At 40.3% G+C, this 23564-nt stretch overlaps 1 protein-coding gene across 1 annotated transcript in view; it reads left to right on the forward strand.

The window, feature by feature from the left end:
- SDK1 (sidekick cell adhesion molecule 1) overlaps positions 1–23564 on the forward strand; it is a 402092-nt gene that overhangs the window by 309711 nt on the left and 68817 nt on the right. The window contains exons 21-27 of the mRNA XM_086622010.1: positions 736–927; positions 2750–2871; positions 11156–11265; positions 13700–13850; positions 15761–15998; positions 21903–22018; positions 22295–22484. Of these exons, the coding sequence (XP_086478136.1) occupies positions 736–927; positions 2750–2871; positions 11156–11265; positions 13700–13850; positions 15761–15998; positions 21903–22018; positions 22295–22484 (1119 nt within the window). The remainder of the gene's footprint in view (positions 1–735; positions 928–2749; positions 2872–11155; positions 11266–13699; positions 13851–15760; positions 15999–21902; positions 22019–22294; positions 22485–23564) is intronic.

A 23564-nucleotide genomic window follows, 5' to 3' on the forward strand; every position in this document is an offset into this window, starting at 1 on the left:
CAGGGTGAGTGCACTTTTGGACAATACGTTGGCTACACTATGGTTTTGAAAGAAAGGATAATGATTCACCCTGCTAAAGGATTTGTGTGAGGAACAAGCAGTGGGGAGTAGAGGTTTTTCAGTTCCTAGAAGATTCCCACAATGTTCCTGCCTGATTGTTATTATTGGATTTGTGAGTGTTTCTAGGTATACAGCAGTGAGGGTTACTTCAGCCTGGAAAGGGAGTAGGCCTACTAAGCCCATATAGATTTCTAATTAGATATTCTAGCTGGTGAGAAGATGTTCTGTTTTCCAGTGTGTCTTCCTATTCTTTTTGTAGAGTTCACAAAATGAAAGTCCACCCTTCTGTGAGATTATCCCCAGGTTTCCCAGCCACTCCATAGCAAGCACCGTGTAGTCAGAGAAAAAGAGACGGACTGTTGAGATCCTGTGTCCTCCCCCATCTGTAATCTGATGGGCAGATGATACCCCATGGGGTACCTACAGCAATTGCTTATTGGAAATAAGAATATTAGAAAAACACTTGGGTATTTTAGCCAGTGTTTGCTTCAACTTTTTTTTTTTTAACTTACAAAAAGTAACCGTAACGGATTAGAGTAAGAAACAAGTCATACCATCATTGACCACAGCAAATCTTGCAGAAGTAGGAATTTACCAGTTATTGTATAACTGTGCTTTAGAAGAAAAACCCTGCCACTGCTACAGCCCCCTGACTTCTGAGTAACTGTTTTTCAGGGTACCAGATCTCCTGGGAGGTGTATGGCAGGAATGAATCTCGTCTTGCCCGCACGCTACCCAACACGACGCTGGAGTACAAGATCACGGGGCTGTCATCTCTCACCACCTACACAATCGAGGTGGCAGCTGTGACCGCAAAAGGGAGTGGATGGATCACGTCCTCCACCATCTCTTCTGGTGTGCCCCCAGGTCGGTAAAACTCCATGAAACAAGTGAAAACGGGCTGATTCTTCACATTTCTATGTTCCAAAGATCACAAATTACTTTGGTCCAGCAACAGTAAAAATTATTTTCGTTATAAAGCATTGGAATTATTTACCATGTAATTTAAATTTAATTTTTAGAGCAGTTTAAAACGTCAACATGAACACACTTGCAATTTGAAATTATCAGAAAGTTGAGGCTGTTTAACAGAAATATGAAAAAAGTTGTAGGGACAGCAAAAGGAATGGACAAAGTAATAAAGTGGATACGATACAGAATCTCTTGACATTTACAAAGTAACATGAGAATGAAGCCTGAATGAACTCAAAAAGTGTTGCTTTGGGGGAAAAATAGATTTTTGGGTGATGCTAAAAGAGAAAGATTTTTCCTTCTATCAGTAGTATAGCTTATGTCACCTATGAGAGGACACTTGTATAATCAAACTAAAATCTTATTTACAGGGTGTGGAAGTTGTGGCCTGAGAAAGATCTGGGAGGAGGTAGTCCTGTACTGCATCATCTGAGTTACCATTTGGGCACCTGTAAATGTAGCCTTTTTGCATTTTGTCTTTAAAATTCTACACTGTCCCTCATCCAGTGTAGCAAGCAAACTAAAAAGCCGATTCATACCTCAAACAAGCAGTTTCAGTTAATTTGTAGGTTATAGAAGTAGAATTTTCCAAAGTGGAGCAGTTAGAGTACATCACGGATGGTAATTCAGTTTTTTCCTTTTCCGGTATTTTTGAACTTTTCTGTATGTCTTGAAGTATACTTGCCTTTCTTTCCCCTAATCATAGGTAATTGTGACAAGCTGTAGACTGGATCAATGCCATGCTCCCTGTTGTTAGCCAGATAACAGCATTATCCTACTTGGTCAGGGTTAGTTTATCGATCATAGTTCCCACAAATGTGAAGTAAGAACCAAGAAATATTGTGTATTGGTGCATACATGAAATATATGCCAGAAAGCTGCCCATTTTTTGCCTGTTGCATTTGCACATGGTACAACATTATGAACTGTTACTGATTGTAACACTAATTTCCATTCCTTGCAAATGCAGGTAGTATTCGGCGTTTATTCTAAACAATCCATATTTAATCTCTTTCCTGGGCTTGCTTTTGTTGATAATTCAGATAATATTAAAAATCTAAATGCTGCTGTAAGCTTGACTGATGTGAGGTAAAGATCTGATTGGGGCCGCAGATTTTTCCCTGTAGAAGGTCACCCTCTCTGTTTCCAATAGAAATTTTTAAAAATTCGTCTGCTTTATTCAGGCATCAGAAATGCCCTCTAAACCCCACCTATTGCAGGGTCAATATAAGAATCACAACATCTTCCCCATACGCTGTACAAAAATTTGAGTGTTTCCTGTTGTTAATATGTTGAAGTTGTATGTACTTTAAGAAGTAAGTAAAAATTATTGTCGTTTAATTCTGGGAAGCAGAAGTATGGTGGAATTAGCTGACTTGACAAGTGACTGGCAGATCTGGAGCTGGGAAGTACCTTCTTCCCCGAGCCACTACGCTTTGTTGGTTATGCAACTTCTCTAAAACAGTAGCTGCAATTCTGTAGATGGGCACTTTCTTTTCTCGTTTGATCTGTAAAAGTGTGGTGCACACTCAAAGTAGTAGAAATGGTAATGCTGTGTGTAATACTCTGCCAAAAAGAATAAAAACCCCACAGCTACTCCCTCTATTATAATTGTTACCAAGGTATTTTATATGCTGAAACAATGGACATCAACCTGTGTTACTGGACCCCAGATAAAGAGCTTTTCCACCTCTCATTTACATTTCTGTTTCTTCAGAACTTCCAGGTGCTCCATCCAACCTGGTGATTTCCAACATCAGCCCTCGCTCTGCCACTCTTCAGTTCCGTCCAGGTTATGATGGTAAGACCTCCATCTCCAAGTGGATAGTCGAAGGCCAGGTATGTCCCTGACAAAAAGCTCTTAATGAAGTTTCTGAAGGGTTAAAAAGAGTCTAAATAGTGAATTGCTGTTTGGATTACAGTTTTTGTTTAACTTTGGATCAAAGCTCTTCAGTAAATGGCCTGGTGGGAGCTGTTCAGGGGGTCCTGGAAAGGTTGGAATGCAAGGGGAGCCCGAGAGGCTTAGCTGAGAAATGTCTGTGTGGTAGCAGTGAGAAAAGGGTCGTATGAATGCTGTTATTTCTGTTCACAAGAACAAAAGAAAAATGTGATTTATAATATCTATGTGAGAATATTTATTCTTTAAATAATTCACATGGATTTTTGTAAAGCAGCTTTGCTTATGTTCAGAAGAACACCAGATGCATCAAAAGCATACAGCAGAGCTTAAGTCTATCCATTTATTTTAAAAAAGGATTTGAAACCTGTGTTTAGATTGTTAGGTGTATTTTCTTACCAGATGCCAACCTGGAATTATTATCTCATAGAGTCAGAAGTATAGGAAGAATTGCACTGAACAGTAAAGATACCATTATTCTTGAAACTGAGTGTATTCTTCTATCTTGTAATGGAATATACTGAGGTTTTCCATCCAGGCCTCTAAGTATGAATAGGGCAAATTCTCTTCTTCATCAGCTTTAAACCATATCCCTCTTTCTGCTGTCATTATGCCTTGGAGGAGTTACATTACATATTCCTCATTTGTTCTCCTGACAGATGAGCTTTGCTTCTTCCTTTCCACCCACAGATCTTTATAAATAATATAATCTTTTTTTAAGACCAAATGTTGGACTTCTTAAATCACCATCACCACTTAGACATGTTGATACAATCACTTCACTCAGTAATGAGATTGTTGTGAACAAGTTGGTACATTTTGTACCGTTTACATACACGTTGTTGCATATTACAGAATTAAACACTGAAATCCTATGGTATGGGGGCTTGGCACATCCTGAGAAGCATTTTTGTGCTGGAGCACCACATTGATGTTGCTAGGAATTTGTTAATTCTGTGAGTTGCAGAGCACCACTGAAGTGAAATAAATTTGAATGCTTTAAAACGGCAACGATAATTAGCATGAATTTCGTCCGTGTCCCTGAAGAGCCCTGGGTACAAATAGTGGTTGAAGGATTCTTGGTGTGCAGGGAGGGAAGAAAGGATCTTTCTTGTTCACAAACTCTCATCAACCTCTCATGTGTTGCTAGAAACGTCCAAGGGGTTAGTGGTTCTGATACATCCTGGATCCAGGAATATTTGCTCCGTTTAGGGAAGGAGTGTAGCCAAAGTCTTTGCAGAGTTTTTTCACCACAGCTACCCTGCCTAGTTTCTTCTGCATCATACCTCACTGTGTAGCTTTGCAACAAGAAATGTTGTTCCAAGTGGATTTAATTAAAAAAAAAAAAAAAAAAATCTTGCTTACATGATTAACAAAAGTCTTTTCAGGTATGCAGAGAAATTGGTGACTCCTTAAGGATATAGCAAATCCTGTTTCCAGGATGACAGCTGCATATAATCCTTTGTTCACAGCCCCTTTCTGCCAGCACTCCACTCGAACTCTCTTTCTCTCTTAAAGCACAATTTCACAGCACCTTTAGCCAATCTAAACCAGAGCTCTCATCCTGCTCCCGTTCCCTCTCTTCATCCCCATCACTCTAACCAAGACTTTCTTACTCCTGCCTTCTGCATGCACTGGTTCTGGTGTGATCATACCTGGAGCTGCTACAAAACTTGATCCAGCCAAGAACAGATGAGTTTCAGACAGATCAACTCCGCGCCCAGGCTGTGTGTGTGATCAGAAGAGCACCAATGCACGGGGAGAGGATGAGAACATGGTAGTGGGAGCAGAGATGAGGGCAGGAATGCCTCCATTCTGATTTGGATCTAGGCTGCCAGGGACCTGCCCTCTGCACTTCACGGATTTTTCTGCCTACGTTTGAAAGACACTTAAGCTTTCACAAATAGCAGCCAGTGACACCCCAGTGTTCACTTAAGCCTTTCATATAGTTTGTTCTAAGCAGTGATATGTCTGTGCTGGGATGGGCACTACTGCTGCAACATCTGTATTTTAGCATAGACAACCATAATTGTGCCTTAGGACTACGTTAGATTGAAGGGCAGTGGTTAAACCCAACCTACAAAAGTATTTTCTAAACAGAAATGTAGGGAAGATTTTTTTTCCTTCTGGATCTTTTATTCACTGGCCTGTGTAAAGCTTTTAATAGCACTGTGTTTCATGCCTTAGCATTAAATTAAAAGCCATTTAAGGTGTGGTTTTGCATATTACGATTTTAAAACAGGTGGTACTACAGAGTGATAGGATCACATTTAACTATAAAACACTAATCTGTATGTTCTAGTGAACTTTGCAATTAATCAGTTGAATTAGAGAATAAAGGTTCTGTCTGAGCAGGTACAGGGACTATACCTCCATCCATTCACAATTTTTTTGACTGTTAGCCTTCCTGAAAGCATGCAACAAGGTGCAGAGTAGCTGAAAACAGCTAATATGTTGGGGTTTACTAAGACCCTGTACAGCATGATGTCTCCTAGAAGGAGAAGTAGGTCAGTGTCCCCACACAGGTCCATTCCCTCTGTGCTGTGTTTCTGCTATCGGTGGGTTCGTGACAAAGCACGACCAACAAATACAGGGTTCTGTCGTGCACGTCATCGGTGTCCCCTCTGCCTGTACAGCTGGGTGACAGCTTTGTGTTGGACATCTCTTACATATTGTGTCTTCCCTTCCATCTCTACTGGGAATATACCCTTTACTCTGAACGTCTGAGTCCTTACAGACAAACTTCAGCTATTTTATATTCACGCACACAAGCAGCCTGCCACCAACGTGTTCTTCTTCTTTGTTCCTTTCTGGGGCACAAAGCTTCCTTGATAAGGGCAGGTCTGGAAAATGTTCCAAGTATTCCATTTTGGCTAAGTGCCGTTTTTGAAGTCCGATGCTTCATGAACAATTTGGATGAAAAACACAGCTGGAAATTGCAGTTGACGTGAACTTTTGTACAACTGGCCTTGTACAAACTTCTTGTACAAACTTGTACAACTTCTGCTTTTTGCACTGGGATGTATATTCACAGGAGCCACTGTGGAACTAATTCTCAGTTATGTCAATGAATATGAGAGGACAATCAGGTCTTTAAGATTTTAGAGTTGATAGATACTGAAATATCAAACGTTAAAAATCCCATTTCTGTGTTTCTAGTGAAGCTACATTCTGTACTTCTGAAGGGATTTCTTAAAAATCACTAGGCTGTTTCTTTTCTGTCTTTCCATCTAGACTCAGAGGGCTGGAAGAAACTAGATTTCCAAAAAGAGAACTATTAAAAAAGTATCAGTGCCATTTAAAAAATATTTCTAACATTGTTTTTCCATTACATACAGTACAATCTAAAGAGAAGAGAATCTAACGTAATATAAAGGTTCTGCTTGGCACATTTTCAGAAGGATCAGCAGTGTCTTGTGACATTGATACTGACAGGTAGCACGTTCATCCCCAAAGAATTTCAGTAAATCCTTCCAATCATCCTGTACTTCCAGATGCAGTTGGAGTATATATTATAGACATTTTTTCTGGCAATTTGCAACCAAGAATGGCACTGAATCCCTACTGTTGTTCACGTGGTTTTGTGTTTGCACCCTCTATGTGCCACAATCCGGTTTCAGCCTAATTTTCTCCAGCTGCATTTTTCTTGGAGTTTTGTCAGGAGAAGCACGTAAATGACAACATCATGACTGTGCCTTGGTAGGTGCTTGGTCCATAGCATCAAGCTTTCCAGAGGCTGATTAGAAAAGCTGGACAAATTCTGCCAAGGTATGGGGGGGAGGTTTCTGGGGGTGTGTTTTCCTGGTGATTAATGGTGGTGTGCAGAAAGCAGAAGACCTGTGGAACAGCTGATGCCACTTATGAAGAGGTGTTGCAACTCATGGAGACATGAGTATATGGGCTAATAGAGAGAGTTTTTGCTTAAAGCCTTTCTGCTGGTTTTAGAGAGGTTTTGTATGAATATCATGGTGAGCAGTAGAACAGTTTAAAAGCAGTAAAACCTTTAAAGTATCATCGCTGTATTCACTTGTAAAGCTGCGAGTTGGGAAAGACGTTGTAACTTTAACCACAAATTTATCTGATTTTGTGGGTTAAATCAGTGACCCAGATAGGATTCATCCGTTGTACGAGGTGATTCTTTTGGTGTCATTTTTACTTCAGAGCTGGTAAATAAAGTGTCTGAAACTGTGACAATTTTATGCCTTTGCCAATCTTTAAATCAAAAATGGCTGAATCGATTTAAGGATTTTTGTAAGAAAAAAAATTGCACCCGGGCTGACATCCTCTGAACCGAATTTCTCCCAAAGCGATTTCAAATGTGTGAGTTATGGACCTCTATAATGAAAACTCTGACATATATTGAACTATCGTAGGACACAGGGTACCTCTGTAATGTACAGAAACATTGTGTTTTCCTTTCGTGCAGTAGTACTTCATAACTGTTCACAATTTTGGAAGCATTACTGTCTTATACGAAATATCTCAGCAAATTATATTTTCAATCCAAGTTTTAATTATTTTTTGTTTCTTGGAAGTCAAAATTCTACAATTTTTCTCATATAGTGCATTCCATGAGAAAATGTTAAGGCACTTTATAAAATATGTAACACTTTCTGGGTTTAGAAATGGAGAAACTAATGCAGAGAGAAGTAAAGGGTTCTGACATCACTTCCAATATTGTTTTATACTGTCTCATTTCTGTAATAATAAATGAATATGCCCTTTTATTGAATGTAATGCCTTGGGAACAGCTGAGAGATGGGAATGAATATGTGCTCTTGTGATGGCTGCCGGTTATCAAGAACTATGTGAAGTGTCTCGGTGGACACAGGTGTTTTTATTGTGGCAGTCCTGGAGCCTCCTGGGGATAGTGGCCCTACTGAACAGGGAATTGTTAAAATGCAGAGTGTGTTTCTTAAGGAGTTTTTATGCCCACGGTAACAGAAAAGCAGTTGGTGTTCTCATCTGCCTCCTGAAACAATGCACACATGAATATGTGCTTCTGTCAACAAACATAGTCCTTTTCTGAAGTTTGCATACACTGCTATCTGAAAAGCTACAAGGAAGAAACCTCCAAATTAACTTTATTTTATGCAGAGCAGCTCATAGTGGACTCTCTTGCCCCTCAAAGGACTCTTTTATCCTTACTACTGCCCGTAGTTCTTTCTGCCCCGTGGGAATCCCTTTGTACTCAGATACTTGAAACTGATACGTTTCCTCTGACCCGACATCAGAGTATTTCAGCAAAAATCATTTCCTTTTCCTTCAAGAGCCTGAAACTTGGCATCTACTAGATCTTGCCAAAGTAAAAAATACGGAAACCCATCACTGAAGGTTCTCTTCCAAGACTCGTTTCTGAGACTATTGCTAAATAAGTGAAACTTGTTTTGAGTAGCAGTGTCCTAGCATTGCTTGGCCACATGAGTCAGAGGCCGTGCAGAAGTCTCCGGGCTGTTGACCAAGTTACCCTGCAGCCGTTCGCCCTTCAGTCCTCTTACTTTGGAAAAACTCCCCACAAACGCAGCACTCTTAAATTACTGATTTCAGTACAAAATCTAACCCTTTGAGTTTTTTTCCCAAATGCTGCCACCAGATCCTAGGAATATTACAAGGTATTATTCTAACTAAAGCAAGTCCCTGATCTATTTTTCTTTAAACCTTTGTTGAATCACAGAACTATGCCTGTGGTTGACTTTTTTTGCTACTTTTCTGTCACTACCTTTCAGCAGAAAATGAGTCTAAAAGCAGTTAATGGAGACTGTCTGTGCTACCGCTTTGGCCAGGGTCCCCCACTCCCAGTACAGGTAATGGCCACCTGTTCACCAGCTGGCTCCTGAGCCTGGGAACAACCAACGTGCCCGGCCTGGTGGGTGTCTACCATTTCCTCGTAGGCTGCACCCATTGTTCCTACCAGGGAGAGCATTCACAACCAGAAAGGTGTCCCCTGGGACAGCTTTCGAGGGGCTTGCCATAGTCCTGGGCACATAGAAGCTTTCACTGTTTCTCAATCAGTAAAAGATCCTTAATGTTTCCACCTTTGCAGCCAGCTGGTAAGTGTCTAGCTGCAAAACAGGCAGGGGGGTTTGGACACGTCTCAAGCTTGAGTCAATGTCAATTGTTCGCAGCCCTGTGGGCCTCTGGGTCTGAACCATGTGGTCCTTAATGTGTATTAATGACCTGCCTGCTGCTGCACAAGGATTGAAACCTGTGGTCTTTTTTTTAATTTTTATTTTTATGCTATGCAAGAAATACTTTAAAAAGCTCTTACTGTTCTTAGAACACAAAAAGATGACTAACTCACTACTGGAGATTATTTACAGCCTCCAAAGCACTGTGGATTGTTGCTATACAATTACTGCAGCACTTTGAGGTGATGCTGCTAAGAGCAAGGAGTTTTGCAAAAATAAGCATTTACTATAGACTTTCTACAGTACTCATGAAAAACTCTTTGAATAAAAAGCCTTCTCTGTTTCCTTGACTTAAAACAAACAAATCTCTTCCTTTCTTTGTTCATGTAGGTTTTTTAAAAAAATTCTCTTTATCATGTCTTTGTTCTCTGGGTTCAGTTTAGGGCTGTTTTGTTTTACCATGCAGACCTGTCTCAAATTGCTTCGTTTAAGCTTCTACATGGACGGACTTTACTAAAATTTATGGAGCTCAGTTGAGACTGGGAATTTTAAAAGGCCCATAATCTTCACTGACGTCTGTTTGATAGGTTGTCTGGTATGTGTCACTGTCTTTGATAACCATCAAGACCTGTGCAACTACATCCCTCCATGAAAGCTGTCCTCTGCTAGGAAGATCACAGAAGCTTCTTTTCACAGCGCGATGCAGAACTTATTTCTTTGGCCTAATTTTCCTTGTGTCATTTCTTCGTGCACAAACATAAATATGCAGCACATCAACTCCTGGGTGAGCGAAGAACTAAAACATCTATAAATAAATCAGACTGCTTCTCCTGAAGGGGGAAAAAAAAAAGAGTGAATGAAACCTAATTTTCTATTTGAAGTACTTGGGATATGCTTGATACTTTGGGCTATGTTGCCTATCAAGTGCTTTGACAGCGTCTATGGCTGTAACTAGTGTACAGAACTCGTAAGGGATCTGTTTAAAAAAGATTAAAGGAAATAGTTCTTTACACAGCAGGTCGTGAGCTTCTGGAATTTGTTGCCACAGCAGTTTGTGGCAGCAGATAGTGCCAGTAGGTTAAAAAAGGATTAGGCGTCTTCACAGGTACTAAGTCTGTAAATAGATACTCGAAGGAGTAGCTGCCTCTATGTACCCTCTAATATCCCTCAGCCCATGACTGTGGATACCAGGGTCAGGTGCTACCCTTTGTGGTAGGGTTGAAACACCAGAGTAAATGTACATGGTGCTAGGGGATGATATCAGGGAGTCTTGTTTAAGATCCCCTCTGTTTCAGCACTTGTGAATCTTGAAAGGGACTCCCACCACCTCTCTTCTGTCTCCTTCTGCACACTCCTACTGTGGCTTTTACCCACGTGGCTCTGCCTACTGATGCTACCGTCTTCCAGGGTCCCAGGTCAGCCTCTGGCCTTTCTATCATGCCTTGTTGACTTCCTTTTAAGTCCTGATTCATCTTCATTTTATCTCCAGAGAGCTATTTGGAAAGTAATGCTTTCAATTCTCATCACCGTTTTGTCCCTTTTAACACTGCCGTAGCTGAGGGACTATGTTGACCAATTGTTGTGATTAATTAATACAGAGGATTGCACGTGGAAAAGCCTGGTCTAAGTGCAGACCAGCAGATGAGGTTAAAACACTTCTGTTCTTTGACTTTGTTCTTATTTCTCTGTCTTCGTTTCTGTGGCATTTTGCCTCCGCTGAGGCTTACTTAGTATGCATTGGTTCCTGCAAGTTATTATCAAGGCTATTTTTCATTTTGTTATATTACTGCTTGATACTTTTGTATTGTGGCAGCGAGATTGAACAGAGTATTAGTGCTCTTACAGTGGTTTTTTTGGAATAGGTCTTGTCAGAGCATCCCAGTAAAGTCCTAACAGGTCTCAGGAAACTTGAGTAACTTGGCTGTGTCGTCACTTCACAAGTAACTACTGCCTTGTCATATAAAAATGAATATTAACTGGATAATATGTGTTTAAAAGTACTTGTCCTTTCACTGTTGTGATGACACGCATTGCAAAAGAGGTTATTTGTATAATTCTTTGCCTACTTTGTATTCCTTCTTACGTTTCCTGTGTACAGGTTGGTGTACTAGGTGATGAAGAAGAGTGGGTGAGTCTTCGTGAGGTGGAGAATGAACCTGATGCTCAGATGCTGGAGGTACCAAACCTTACTCCTTACACTCATTACAGGTAAGAACAGCAGGTAATTAGCTGCAGCATGAAAAAAATAAGTAAATTGCAGCACGAAACAGCTTTCCTAATCAGAAGCAGCTGGCTGTGTTTTATAATCTGAACAAAAGAGAAAAGGTTCACCGTTTTCATAGTTTATACTTAAAATTACTCATGTGATATTGTTAATTGTAATTTACATACAATACAAATAACATTAAAAAGGAAATCCAAGTGCACAGTGAAATCCTTTTATGAGTAACTGCTATCCCGTGACTTCCCACATGTAGAGGGTGCACCAGTGTAACATCAGTCAGTGACAAATCAATTGTAGTTAAACTGGAGCAAACTTGTAATTACATATTTACATCAGTTCAAACATCGTTTTATTGATTTACCTTAATTTGGTAACATCAGTTAGATGCAACCTTTGTTTATAAGAATTTACCAAGTTAAGCTGAATAGATATATGTAATGCTTAAACTGATGGAAGTGAATCTACATTATGGGAGCTCCCCAGTTAAATGAGATTGATTTTTAAATCAATTCAGTTCAAGTGATGCGTTGCTTTAGTATAGACAAGATTTGAGAATTTGAGGTACTCGATCCTGATGAAAAATGCTTTCACGAGATAGCTCGCTAATGTAAAGGCTGGTTGCAAGGAGATATAGTGGCAAGTGTTTAAATCAGTTTGCTAGGAATTTGTCCATTTGGGGCTGGCTGAAGGGCCTGTTAGCTAGCCCAGGTGGTGTTGTAAGCTAGTAGTAAGTGCAACTGAGTAAGGTTCATGTAATTTACAAGTAATTCAGTGCTAGTACACTAATTTTCTTCCCTTAGTCAGAAGCCTAGGAAGATACTGAATTTCTCACAAACTCTTTACTGTGTTGTACACCTCATCCTCAAGAGCTGAACGTTTTACTAAAAGCTCTTTGAAAATTTTTGAACTTGAGCAGAGATTCCTGGTGCAGAAGCTTAGGAAGAGTATCTTCAGATTGAGGAGATTTTTTTTCTCCTTATAAAAGTGGATCCTCAAAGCTGAAAAAGCAGAGGTGAACAGTGAAGTGCAGGTCATACCAGAGTTCAGCTTTCAGTGTCCATGCAAAGTAAGACAGACATGCACACCTGACAGGTGTATGGAGAAATGTCTTTGAGATAAAAAATAATGAGGAGTTATATGAGCAATTTGGGGTGGTGGGTTTCCATGTTTTTTTTATTGTTAAACTTTTGGGGTTATTTTACTGCTACATCTCATTTCTCTCTTGTATCCATTGAATTCTGGAGTGATCCCTGTTACACTGGGATCTTTCACACTTCCAAGTCTCCTCTGACTTTTTTTCATTGTAAAGCAGCTCCTTGCATTTTGCCTAGTCTTTTTTCTCTCATACATGCACAGATAGGAGCTTTTTTTGGGTTTTGTTTCAATGTAGAGCAATTTTGTATCATGTTTTGAAACCTAGAAAGTTTTCAATTCCTAGAAAGGAATTTGTTGTACTCTGGTCAGCTTTAGTCATTGCCCACTGAGGAAATACATCATGAGAGCTAATTACCAGACCGCATCTTGATCGACCAGCTTCTTTTCTTTATTTTGTGCCAATGTCTGAGAGTGAAATCAAGGACAGCATTTGTTTAATGTGTTTCCTTTAACGCGTTTTCTAGGGAGATCACAGCAAGATAAAAAAACATTGCTATGTTGTCTAGCTCACCCTCTTCCCAAGCTCAGTCATTAGGTCCAAAAATTAAGTGTTTAGTATGAACAGGTCTTGTGTTTATGTGCAAGCGCTGGATACCTCTAATTGCTTGTGACAGGTGAGAGTATCTGAAATGTACAGCACGTCTTAATTATTTTGTGCTTCCTGAAAAAAGATTTTGCTAAATCTTTCATGACCCAATAGAGATTTCTATTGTAGAAGAGATGGTTTCAAGCAGACAGCGTATTTTTTTAAAGACGCATATCCATATTAAATAACCCAATCTTTCTTGTGCAGGAAGGCTGAAAATGCAGCACAGGGATAAATCAGCTTCTTTCAACCAGTAATTGAGGGGAAATGTTATCTCTAGTATATTTTTTATATTGACAGGGAATGCGAATATCTGAAGTTTGATATTTTAATACCTTTCTGAATGTATTGTACAAGCATCGCAAGAGAAAATCACTTACTGCTTGCATAAGCTCATCAAGCCTTGGTATAATTAACATAAATTTCTTACAAAAATACCTAAGTTTCTAATAGACCCTAAGCTAATCTCATTTTCATTTTTTTGATACCTGAGAGGATCTGAAAGCAGTTACCATCAAGCATTCAGCAGTGAATGCAAAGGGGACCTGCACGCGACGACCTTTGTGGAACGTTTAGAAAGACCTAAATTGTATTTTTCCATCTCTCTCCTGCTCTGGAAAGAGAGGTGCCATTCGCTGAGCTGTTACAGCACGCGCTTCGTCTTTCCTCCGCTCCAGGTTCCGGATGCGGCAGGTGAACGTGGTGGGCCCCAGCCCGCTCAGCCAACCCTCCCGCGTCATCCAGACGCTGCAGGCTCCGCCAGATGTTGCCCCTGGGAGCGTCACCGTGCGCACGGCCAGCGAGACCAGCCTGTGGCTGCGATGGGTGGTGAGCCGGAGAGGGGGAGCGGGGGGCTGGAGGGGAGCTGGGTGCTGCTGCTTGGGATGCTGCTGCTTCTCCAGGGGGTCCGGGCGGCAGTCCAGAGCGCCTTTTCCTTGAGTTCAACATAAGGAGTAACAGCAAAATTGTTTCCTTTCTCAGAATAGTCGGAAATCTGAGACTTAAGTGCCTTATTAATCACTTGAATTGCCTACTGCCACTATTTCTGCCACTTTATCAGGGGAATATATGCCTGTGTGTGAAACCTTGGCTTTTGAGACTCTGTAGTACCACAGTCTGGGTCAGTGTGGGGGACAGGAATATAATACTTGAGCCAATTTGCAGTTTCCCAGAGCTCAGTTGTTTGCTTTGTACAAAACAGGCCCCAGAAGGTGCACACCGGCCATCGGCAGTCGTCCTGCGGGTACTGAACAGCTGTGGTTCCAAGGCAGCAAAGTTTGCACATTACAGTCCTATAGGAAGATGATGTTTATGTGAAAGAGCGTGGAGTTATGTGATAAAACACAGAAAGAAATTATTAACTGCGAAGATGCAGTGATTGATGACATTGTTGTGCCCCTTTGACTGTCTTGGTTACCTGCAGAGCTGCCACATTGGGATTTACTTGGCAATTAACCTGCTTCAGAATGGTTTTTCTTCTCCCCTGTTAGGCAGAATTTTCCAGTGGAGTTACTGTGGTGTGAAGTTGATGAAGCACAGGTTTCCTTTTGCCCAAATGTTAGCTTTTCCATGCATAAACTTATTATGGCTGGAAGTCAAAATCAAGCTAGAAACAAGACGGGGTTTCTCCTATCAGAAAGGAATAATTCCAGTTTCTCAATGGGACACTGCGCTTAATTCTGAACCTTGAAAGACCAAAACGTCAAACTTGAACAAGTCACCTCAGCATCCGTAGAAAAGCCGTTGCAGATCACTGATAGGACCCACACAACCCACTCATGGCTTTACTGTGTGAATAACATGCCCAAATTTTTAAACCTTTGACTCTGTATCCAGACCTACATCTCTTCCATCAAAATTAACTCAATATTGTTTTAAGATACTTTAAAACACTCATGAGATTGTGTTTCCTTGCTCTGCTACCTGGTAGCCTGTTTTTCATGACTCAAACTGTGCAGGGTTCAGGAGGAGCAACAGCCACAGCTAAAAATGACCTGACATAGCTTTTTCATGCTTAGTACCAGTATTTGAAAGTGTTTAATCTCTTTTTTTCAAGACCTGCAGGTGAATCTGTGTCCCCTTGGGAGCTAGGAATTCCTTCTTTCCTACAGAATAAGGGTCACATTTCTAGCCCTGCTTGCCTGTGGGATACAGTCTTCTAAGCTGTGAAATGTTAATGTGTATTAAACTTTCCCAGTGATTCAGAACTGAATCTCAGCCATCCGTGGCATCATATAGTTAGTTTTACGGAGGAAAAACTCTAAACTTCATGAAGTAGGCTAATTATTTCATATTTTAATCTCTGAAATTGCTTGAGGAGTTAGAATACTAGAATAAATCTCTTCTGATAAACGAGTAGGCAGAGAGTCAGTAAAAAAAGTAAAAAATGTACGATAAATGAATTTGTCACATGCTTCAGCAATTTATCATTCATTTCCATAATTAATCACAAAGCTCTGAAATGTATTCGTGTCATCTCTGTTGATACACCCACAGCAAATGGCATAGCTCTGTGAGCATATCTATTTGGTTCAAAATTAAGGTAAAAATTAAAAGAAAATGTCAAGCAACACAGAAATTTAGAGATGGTGAAACATAAATAAAGCAGAAAGTCAACCTCTTGATCTTTTTTGCCTCCCTGTGGCCTTATATGAGTTCAGACAACCTTGGCATATAGACTGGAAAGCCCTGGCAGTGTGTTCTGTATAGGAATATTGTGCTTTTGTGTCGTTTGCCAGCCCCTCCCCGACACGCAGTATAATGGCAATCCGGAGTCCGTGGGGTACAGGATAAAGTTCTGGCGTGTGGATCTGCAATCTCCCACCCTGATGAAGGTTATTAATGACCGATTGGAAAGAGAGTACACGGTTGAAGACCTGGAAGAGTGGACAGAATATGAACTGCAGATCCAGGCTTTCAATGCCATCGGGGCAGGACCGTGGAGCGATGTAGTGAGAGGTCGGACACGGGAGTCCGGTAAGTGAAAGCACCATGTGTGCTGTGAAGGACACATCTGAATACTTCAGTGTTTTCTGCCTGTATGTTCAGGTGGTTTTTTTTGTTTCATTTGTTTTGTTTTTTTCTTGTTGATCCATTAAATCTAAAATGAAGGAAAAAACCACAATATCTTGATGCACTGGAGGCGAAAAACATATGGACATTTGAGGGAGTTAGTTATTTATTTTATTCCTAGCCTGCTTTCGTGCATAAACCTGAAGGTTATTTATTTAAAGCAAACAAAACAACCTTTCCCTGTTCCTGCCCCTGTTTGGCAGCAGTGTGGACAACACACCAAGCAGTTTGCATACAGCCTTCTCTGGCTGAGCAGGTCTCTCGTGCTGCTTCTCCCTCCCTCGTACCCCATCGCCCCTCATTCTCCTCCTTTCCCTCTGCTTTTAGGCTGGGGCAGATTTTCTCACAATCGTGGTTGTCTGAAATTTAATTTCAAGCACCAAATATTTCTAAAAGGGAAAAAGTTATTTTGCAGAGGTGATTACTCATACAGAAATAAAATAATTATCTGAGCTTTTGATGACATGTTTTCAAAACTGCCTTCTAAAATTGTGTGTACAAGGCTATATAGGCATAACCTGCATATAGACATAACCTGCATAGATACCTAGAGCACAGGTACTGTATTGTTTAGCTGAATTGTCCATACTAGCATGGAGACTTCAAATGTCAGAAGCAAACTCTCAATATATCAGAAGCAAGTAACAGTAAATCTCAATCTCAAGTAACAGTAAATTATTGTTAGCTTAGTAAAGATAGATCTGGAAAAGCTGCTCTCTAGCCGTTAACTTCCACAAAACCGATTTCCAAACCCACTCCACATGCACCTGATAAATTAAAATTTATATTGCAAGCGAATAACAAAATGGATGACATATAGTTTAAAAGTTTAATAACAAAGGCTTTTGGAGACCTCTGTTCATGCAAAGTTCAACACTGACTTTTCTTATTATTTTTTGCCATTTTTCTTCATTAAAAATGTATTGGAATTTAATCCCATGCACACCTACACTTATAGGCACACGTATGCATGTCTCTGCGCTCGGTACCACGCAGCGTTACTTGGTGGGATGCACGAATGTGCTGTACATGGCAGCATGGCAGGGTTTGATCTGCTGGTTCTGATAACTATCCTTTGAACTAGCCAGGGAGTAGGCTAAACAAAGTCATCCCTCTCTGTTAAAGTGTTGCTTTTTGGGAAGTAGTAATTGGAAAGCTATTGCCAGAGGTATTTTAAACAAGGCATACTTGTGCTGGAGTTAGAGATAGCATGACCCAGACGACACAGTTGTGAAGTGTTCTGTATCATAATAAAAAGATACTGCATTCTCCACTTTCTCCTTTCCCCTGCTCTTCAAACACTTCTTTTGAAACGCAGTAAATACTAAGATTAAGTGATTTCATAAAACCTTAGGATTATAGTGCTCTTGCTTAGCATCTAAAGATCAGAGGTTACATGTGTATTCGGTGTTTTCTCTTGCAGTATTAAAAGAAGGTTGACTTGAAACTGATTGTAGGAGGCACGCAGAAACCGGGATCAAAATAACACAAAGCTGTGATCTAGGCCATAAGGATTCATTTGGGTTTTTTCATGTGTTTTCTTTGATACTAACATCTGATTTCTTGAATAGAGCAAGTCAGGGCTCAGACTTCTGGCTGTATCTTCTTAAGTTTAGAATATACAAGAAGTGCTGGCATAGTGACAAGCTGCATGAGAGAACTTCAGGGAATCTGCAATTAACCTGTATGCACAGTCAAACAGGGCTAAAATGCAAGTAGCTAAAGCCAGAGAGAGAGGTCAAAGCGTCTTTAGAAATGTCTTTTGAACTGAAAAAAATTTCTGTTTATCACTTATGTTTTCAAAGTACTTTAAAAGCAGGTGTCCTAAATATTTCTGTTTCCATTTTGTAGATGCAGAGTCTTAGGGAAGTTGGTTTTGCCTGATGCTGCAAATTGTAACCATCCCTCACAGCTGGCCAGATGTGGCATGGCCAAGATCACACAGTGGTGCACTGGCAGAACTCACGGTTCTGTGTTTTACACCATCCAAGGAGGCGAGCAAGTTAAAGCCTGGGCACTGAATCAGCTTGTGGTATCTAGTGGCAGTGCGGCCACCGGAGTCCAAAATCTTTATTAAAAATAAATCTGGACTGGAACACTTCTGTTTATTCTAGGATACGTGATCGTATCACTAATAGCTGAGCACACATGCTAACAATAAAGGAACATGTTGTTACAGGTACTCTCCGGTTTCTGAAGCTCTTGAATATAAAACATCTTGAAACCAAAGAAACTACGAGAGAATAAATAATGCTGTGGGTTTTGGTAACCCAGGCTTAGAACTGTTGAGAAACCGTAAATGAAAATGTGGGATAGGGTTGCAAGCCGCTGAAGATGGAGAGGGATGAATTAGGGTTTTTCAAGAGGACAGGTTTTATCAATCCAAAAGGGTTTTATAATGTTAGAAATTAAATAACTCATTAAATTTTACAGTGTAAAATAACTACAGAGTAACAAGCTCAGTTTCCACTCAATAAATTGAAAGTGATGGTAGGTACAATATAGTGAAAGCAAGAAAACACGGAGGCTTCTAATATATTAGAACAACCTTGACAGGGCTGCTGCCTTTCAAATATAAACCCTCTTATTTTCAAACAATTCATCTCAGATACACCTAACCCAGTGCCTTAATATTCCTGGGCTCCTAATATTCAGCTACATGAACGTGTCTACTTACAAAATCAGCTGCTGCACAAGCATGATCACAGATCTATGGCAAGGATCAATCTCTTGATGTTTCAGAGGCTGACCTTCATGAAGCAGTCGCTGTGGAGTGATAAAGCATCGCTTGATAATTCAGATGTGGTCCAATGTCACTGCGGGGATTTGTCAGTTTGTACAAGCTGAGCGTTTGGCCGGCGGTGTCTAATTTTATAGGCAAAATGGTTGTGTGCTGCAGCTATGCTGCTTTTGCCATGAACCTTGCTCTACGTTTGCGCTTCTTAATTGATGGCAGATGTACAATATGCCAGCTTAATTTTTACTTTCAAAAACCAGTGATGGATGTTCAGCTAAAATGAGCTGCGAAAGTGGAGAGAACCACTGCATCCCACTGTCTAGCTTTCTTAGAAAGCCCGAATGCAGGCTAGCTTATTAAAAGCTGCTTTTGGCCCAGTTAGAGACATAAAACAGCATCATTTGCTTTATATCAAATGTGGCTATGTCAGATACAGAAAAAGGATGCATGATCTTAGAGGCCAATGCAGATAACCTTAAAAACTTGAGTTCTTATTGAAGTTCCAGTGCAAAGTGCCAGTAACTCTATAATTTCCTACGTTTGATCTTCTAAAGTGCATCGTGCAGCTGGCAGTTTGCTGGATTAGCTCATCATTTAGTTTCAGTATTTCCGGTTCGTTTCATTAAAGCTCTGAGATTTTTTTTGGACACTGTTGCTTGGCTTCTGTACTGTTCTCGCGGGTTACTAATGAGAACTCAGCTTTGGAGCTTGTAGCAAAGTCTTCAGTGCCATAGTTAAGGACACCAGCACTACAGAAGGGAGCTTGCAGAGGAAAGAGGGATCCTTGTGCCTCACTCAAGCCGCTAATTAGTCTTAGCAAACTCTAATTTCTTTGAATCAGGATATCCTGAGAGAGAAGAGGGGTCAGAGAAATGAAGGTTACACTTCAATTCCTTCTTAAAGGGTCAATCAGAGGCTGTTACTTGATAAAAGACTGGCAACAGTAAGATCCATAATACCACTTGTGGGTCCTGAATTCACACATCCATATTAGAATAAAATTCTCGACACTGAGACAAGAACTGGAGAATTAAAGCGCACTCAATGAGCACAAGTCTTTTTGCCATTTAGACATTAGGCTCAGATTCCTTGCCAGTGAGAGGGGACATTTGGCTGCTCTGGCTGTCACTGGGAATTAAGACGAGTCCGGGCTCATAAATCTTCGGATAGACCATCTCTCCTTTGTTAGCTGCCACGTCCCCCTGCCAGCAGTGGGATCACACACACACCTCAAAGTAATCGTGCACGCAGGGCCAGCCCGGGCACAGCCCCCACCTTTTGTGGATTCGGGAAATCTCGTGGCTGCTGATCAAAGAGGAAGGTAAATATTTGTAAAATAAAGAATTTTTTTCTCTCTTGAAAGGCTTCAAACCAGATAAAATGAAAATAAATGCGGCTGGAAAGGGCTTCTTTCCTCTATGCGTCCTGGTTTCCTGCGACCCACCTCCACCCTTTCTCTCTCCAGAAGTGATTCATGTGGGAGTAGCTCTTTGTGAAGATGTACAGATAAAGTTATGGCAGCTATCCAAAGACATTCATGGCTCCTGGCAATCTATTTTCCTTTAACATAATTATATCCTTGTGGGGGATAAATCTAGGAGAAGATTTGGAAAAAAAAAAAAGGCACTTCAGCATTGAAGGGGAAAAAAAATTGGATTTTAGTCTGCTGCAGTGTTGTGAGATGGTGCTCTGTTTCTCATGTCCCAAATAATTGGCAACAGGGAAATTGTTTCAGAAATTACTATCGCTGTGGTTAACCTTGAGTGCACAAGGGTAGGGGGTGGTGCTTTTTTTTTTCAATTTATATTAATTCTGGTGTCATACTCATTATCTCATTCATGTTGCTAGGAGCTTCAGGAGCTCGCCTTCAAAACAGCAGATCTGTTCTTTCATTCGGACAGCCGGGAGAGCATTACTTTTGGCAGAGATTTGTGCTCCTTTTTGTGATATATTCAGGACCTAATCAAGCCTTACTGTCCTTAAGTGCTTGTGTAACATAACTTGGTGAAATGTTCTCCTGAGGTCTGACAGGTGTATCATGCTTTAGAAAAGATTGTACCCTTCAGCTGTTGAAAATGCCACAGGAAAAAAAAAAAAAAAATGCAAAAGGGCATCATCAAATGTGAGCTCTTAAAAATAGCCTCCAATTCTGCTTGCGTAACATGGCGCGCTATTAAGCTTGCCTACAAAAGCTTGCAGTTGTGTGGTTGTTCTGCAGCGGTTAGAGTTTTAATGGCATGAGAAAATGCAAGTTTGCTCTTCTCTCGAGTCAGAGAAAATTACAGTGTTCCTGTGCCATCAGTTCTAATGATGTTTCCAGTTTCATAAGAGCCAATTTTGCAACATAAATGAAATAGGCATCTCTTTCATTTGCACCATATCAGTCCCTGAAAATACACCTTGTGTTAATGTATCTGTCTATAATTGATGTATTGCAAATGTTGAGCACTATCACATAATCAAAAGGCTTAGAGGTTAAAGAACTCCTTACGAAACTGGGAGTGCAATCCAGTGGTTGAAATTATTGCTAACTCTAGACTAGATGCTATAATTTCCTTTCAGATAATATAGGAAGCCAGGGTGGCGTAAAACTTCCTGCTAGAACAGATCGTACCATAAGATAAACTCCCGTTCATAAAGATTTCTAGCTTTTGGCGTAGGGAAATAAAATGTATGGGAAAGAAAGGCTAGGAGATAGACTTCTGTAGAAGTTCAGCAATTTAAACTCAATTCTAATTACTGTAAATATATAGAACTTGAAATTTATTCCTATCTGTCTATATTCACCGTCTGTCTGTAGACACTGATTAGTATTAAATGTTTAGCTCTTTACAAACATTGCGAGTTCTGAGATGAACTGGCAAGAAGTTGTGAAGTCGGCTGAAATACAAAGATGATGTAGAATGAGTGCAAAAGAAGAAGGGATTGTCTAGAACCTATTCTAGTCCTTTTGGATTTGAATACTCATCGATTGGGGTCCTGGAACAATCCCAAGAAGATAGAGAGATGGAGAAAAATTACCTGGTATGTCTTACCTGTTTCTGCTTTTTGGTTATGCTGTGTGATTCCAGTTCCCTCTGCTCCTCCTGAAAATGTCTCTGCTGAAGCCGTGAGTTCAACCCAGATCCTTCTGACATGGACCGCAGTCCCTGAGTCCGAGCAGAACGGTCTCATCCTGGGTTACAAGGTATGCAATGGGAGTTTCATACTTATTTAATTTTTAATGTGTTACCTGGATATGTTTTTGCATTTGTTATTTATTATTCACCTGCTGGATGTTTATATTATTCCTAAATCAGCTGGGGAAGATACAAGAAGTGTGCTGGTTTTGAAAGGGTTGATTAGTGAATATAATCTCATTTTATATTTTGTGAAAAGGAGGCATCTAAAACGCTTACTCCTCTTTTCAGTCCTCATGTAACAATCTTTTTCTTTCTGTATTTCATATACATTTATTCTGCAGATACTTTTCAAAGCAAAAGATTTAGACGCCGAACCAAAGAGCCAAATAGTAAGAGGAAACCACACTCAGTCTTTCCTCTTGTCTGGCTTGCGGAAATACGTGCTCTATGAGATCCAGGTATTGGCATTCACTCGTATCGGAGATGGAGTCCCCAGTTTTCCTGCAGTTATAGAAAGAACCAAGGATGATGGTAAGTTTACAGATTACCAAAATAAGTATCTTACTTCATCTAACCTTTTAGTGATACAAGTGTAGACAACAGCCCAGACTAAGGCTATTTGGTTTTGTGGGGTTGGTGGCTTTTTGGGGGTTTTTTGCAACTTTGAATCTAAAAGACTGGATCCTTACCTAGTATAACTCAGAGTATTCCATTGGTAATGGGCTAAGGATTTGGCAAAACCACGGAAAACCAGAGTCCTGTGTTTCCTCTTTCTCTGCAGCTGATGGAGAGGAAAAGACTTCTAAAATTGTACTCTTCAGAGTAGACAATTCCAATTGAAGACAATTTTTAGAGTCCAATTATAAATTCCAACTGAAGTTAAATCTTGCTTTTAAAAAAAAAAAAAGAAAATTGCTATTGAAAACAATAAACAAATCTGGGTCTGATTGGACTGAATGAGAGATACAGTATTCGCAACTTCAGTAATCCATTCTCAGTTTTTTCCCACAAAAACAAGGCATTGGCCCTCAAAGATGATCATACCAGCGTCCTACCAGTTGGAAGACCCAAGCAAGCCCCTGGTCCCACTGCTGTCTGAACACATCGGTGTGGTGGGAGCATTCCTGCTGATGGGGTTTTACATAAATTTAGTTCAACTCTTAAAATACTTTCAGCTTTGCAGATGCTAGTTACTTTTAGTTTTATTACCTTTTCAGTATTAACTGAAGGTTAATATCAGTGTGAGAGGCTTCTGTTTATTACTCCCCTTCCAAAACCAAGACTCTCTATTTTCATCAAAATGTTTTCAACAGTAATGGAATAAACATTGGTTTCTACAAGCAACTTCATTAAGGTGATTTCGTTGGGCTGAAAACACACTCAGATTTCTGGCTTAACAAGTCATTTTCTGCGACGTGCAAGGAAGGAGTAAGAGCATATGGGGATGGGAATAGGGACAGCAGCTCCCTGGCATATTTTTAGCCATTTTCCCAGCACACTGCCTGTGCGGGGACACGGCTTTTCTTTGAAAGGAAACAAAGAGAAATTACTGTTAGCAGAACTCTGCAGGGAGAGAAAAAGCACTCACTGAAATGTACATATTGGACTATA

The sequence above is a fragment of the Tauraco erythrolophus genome, chromosome 17 (assembly GCF_009769465.1).
Source record: "Tauraco erythrolophus isolate bTauEry1 chromosome 17, bTauEry1.pri, whole genome shotgun sequence".
Classification (NCBI taxonomy): Eukaryota; Metazoa; Chordata; class Aves; order Musophagiformes; family Musophagidae; genus Tauraco; species Tauraco erythrolophus.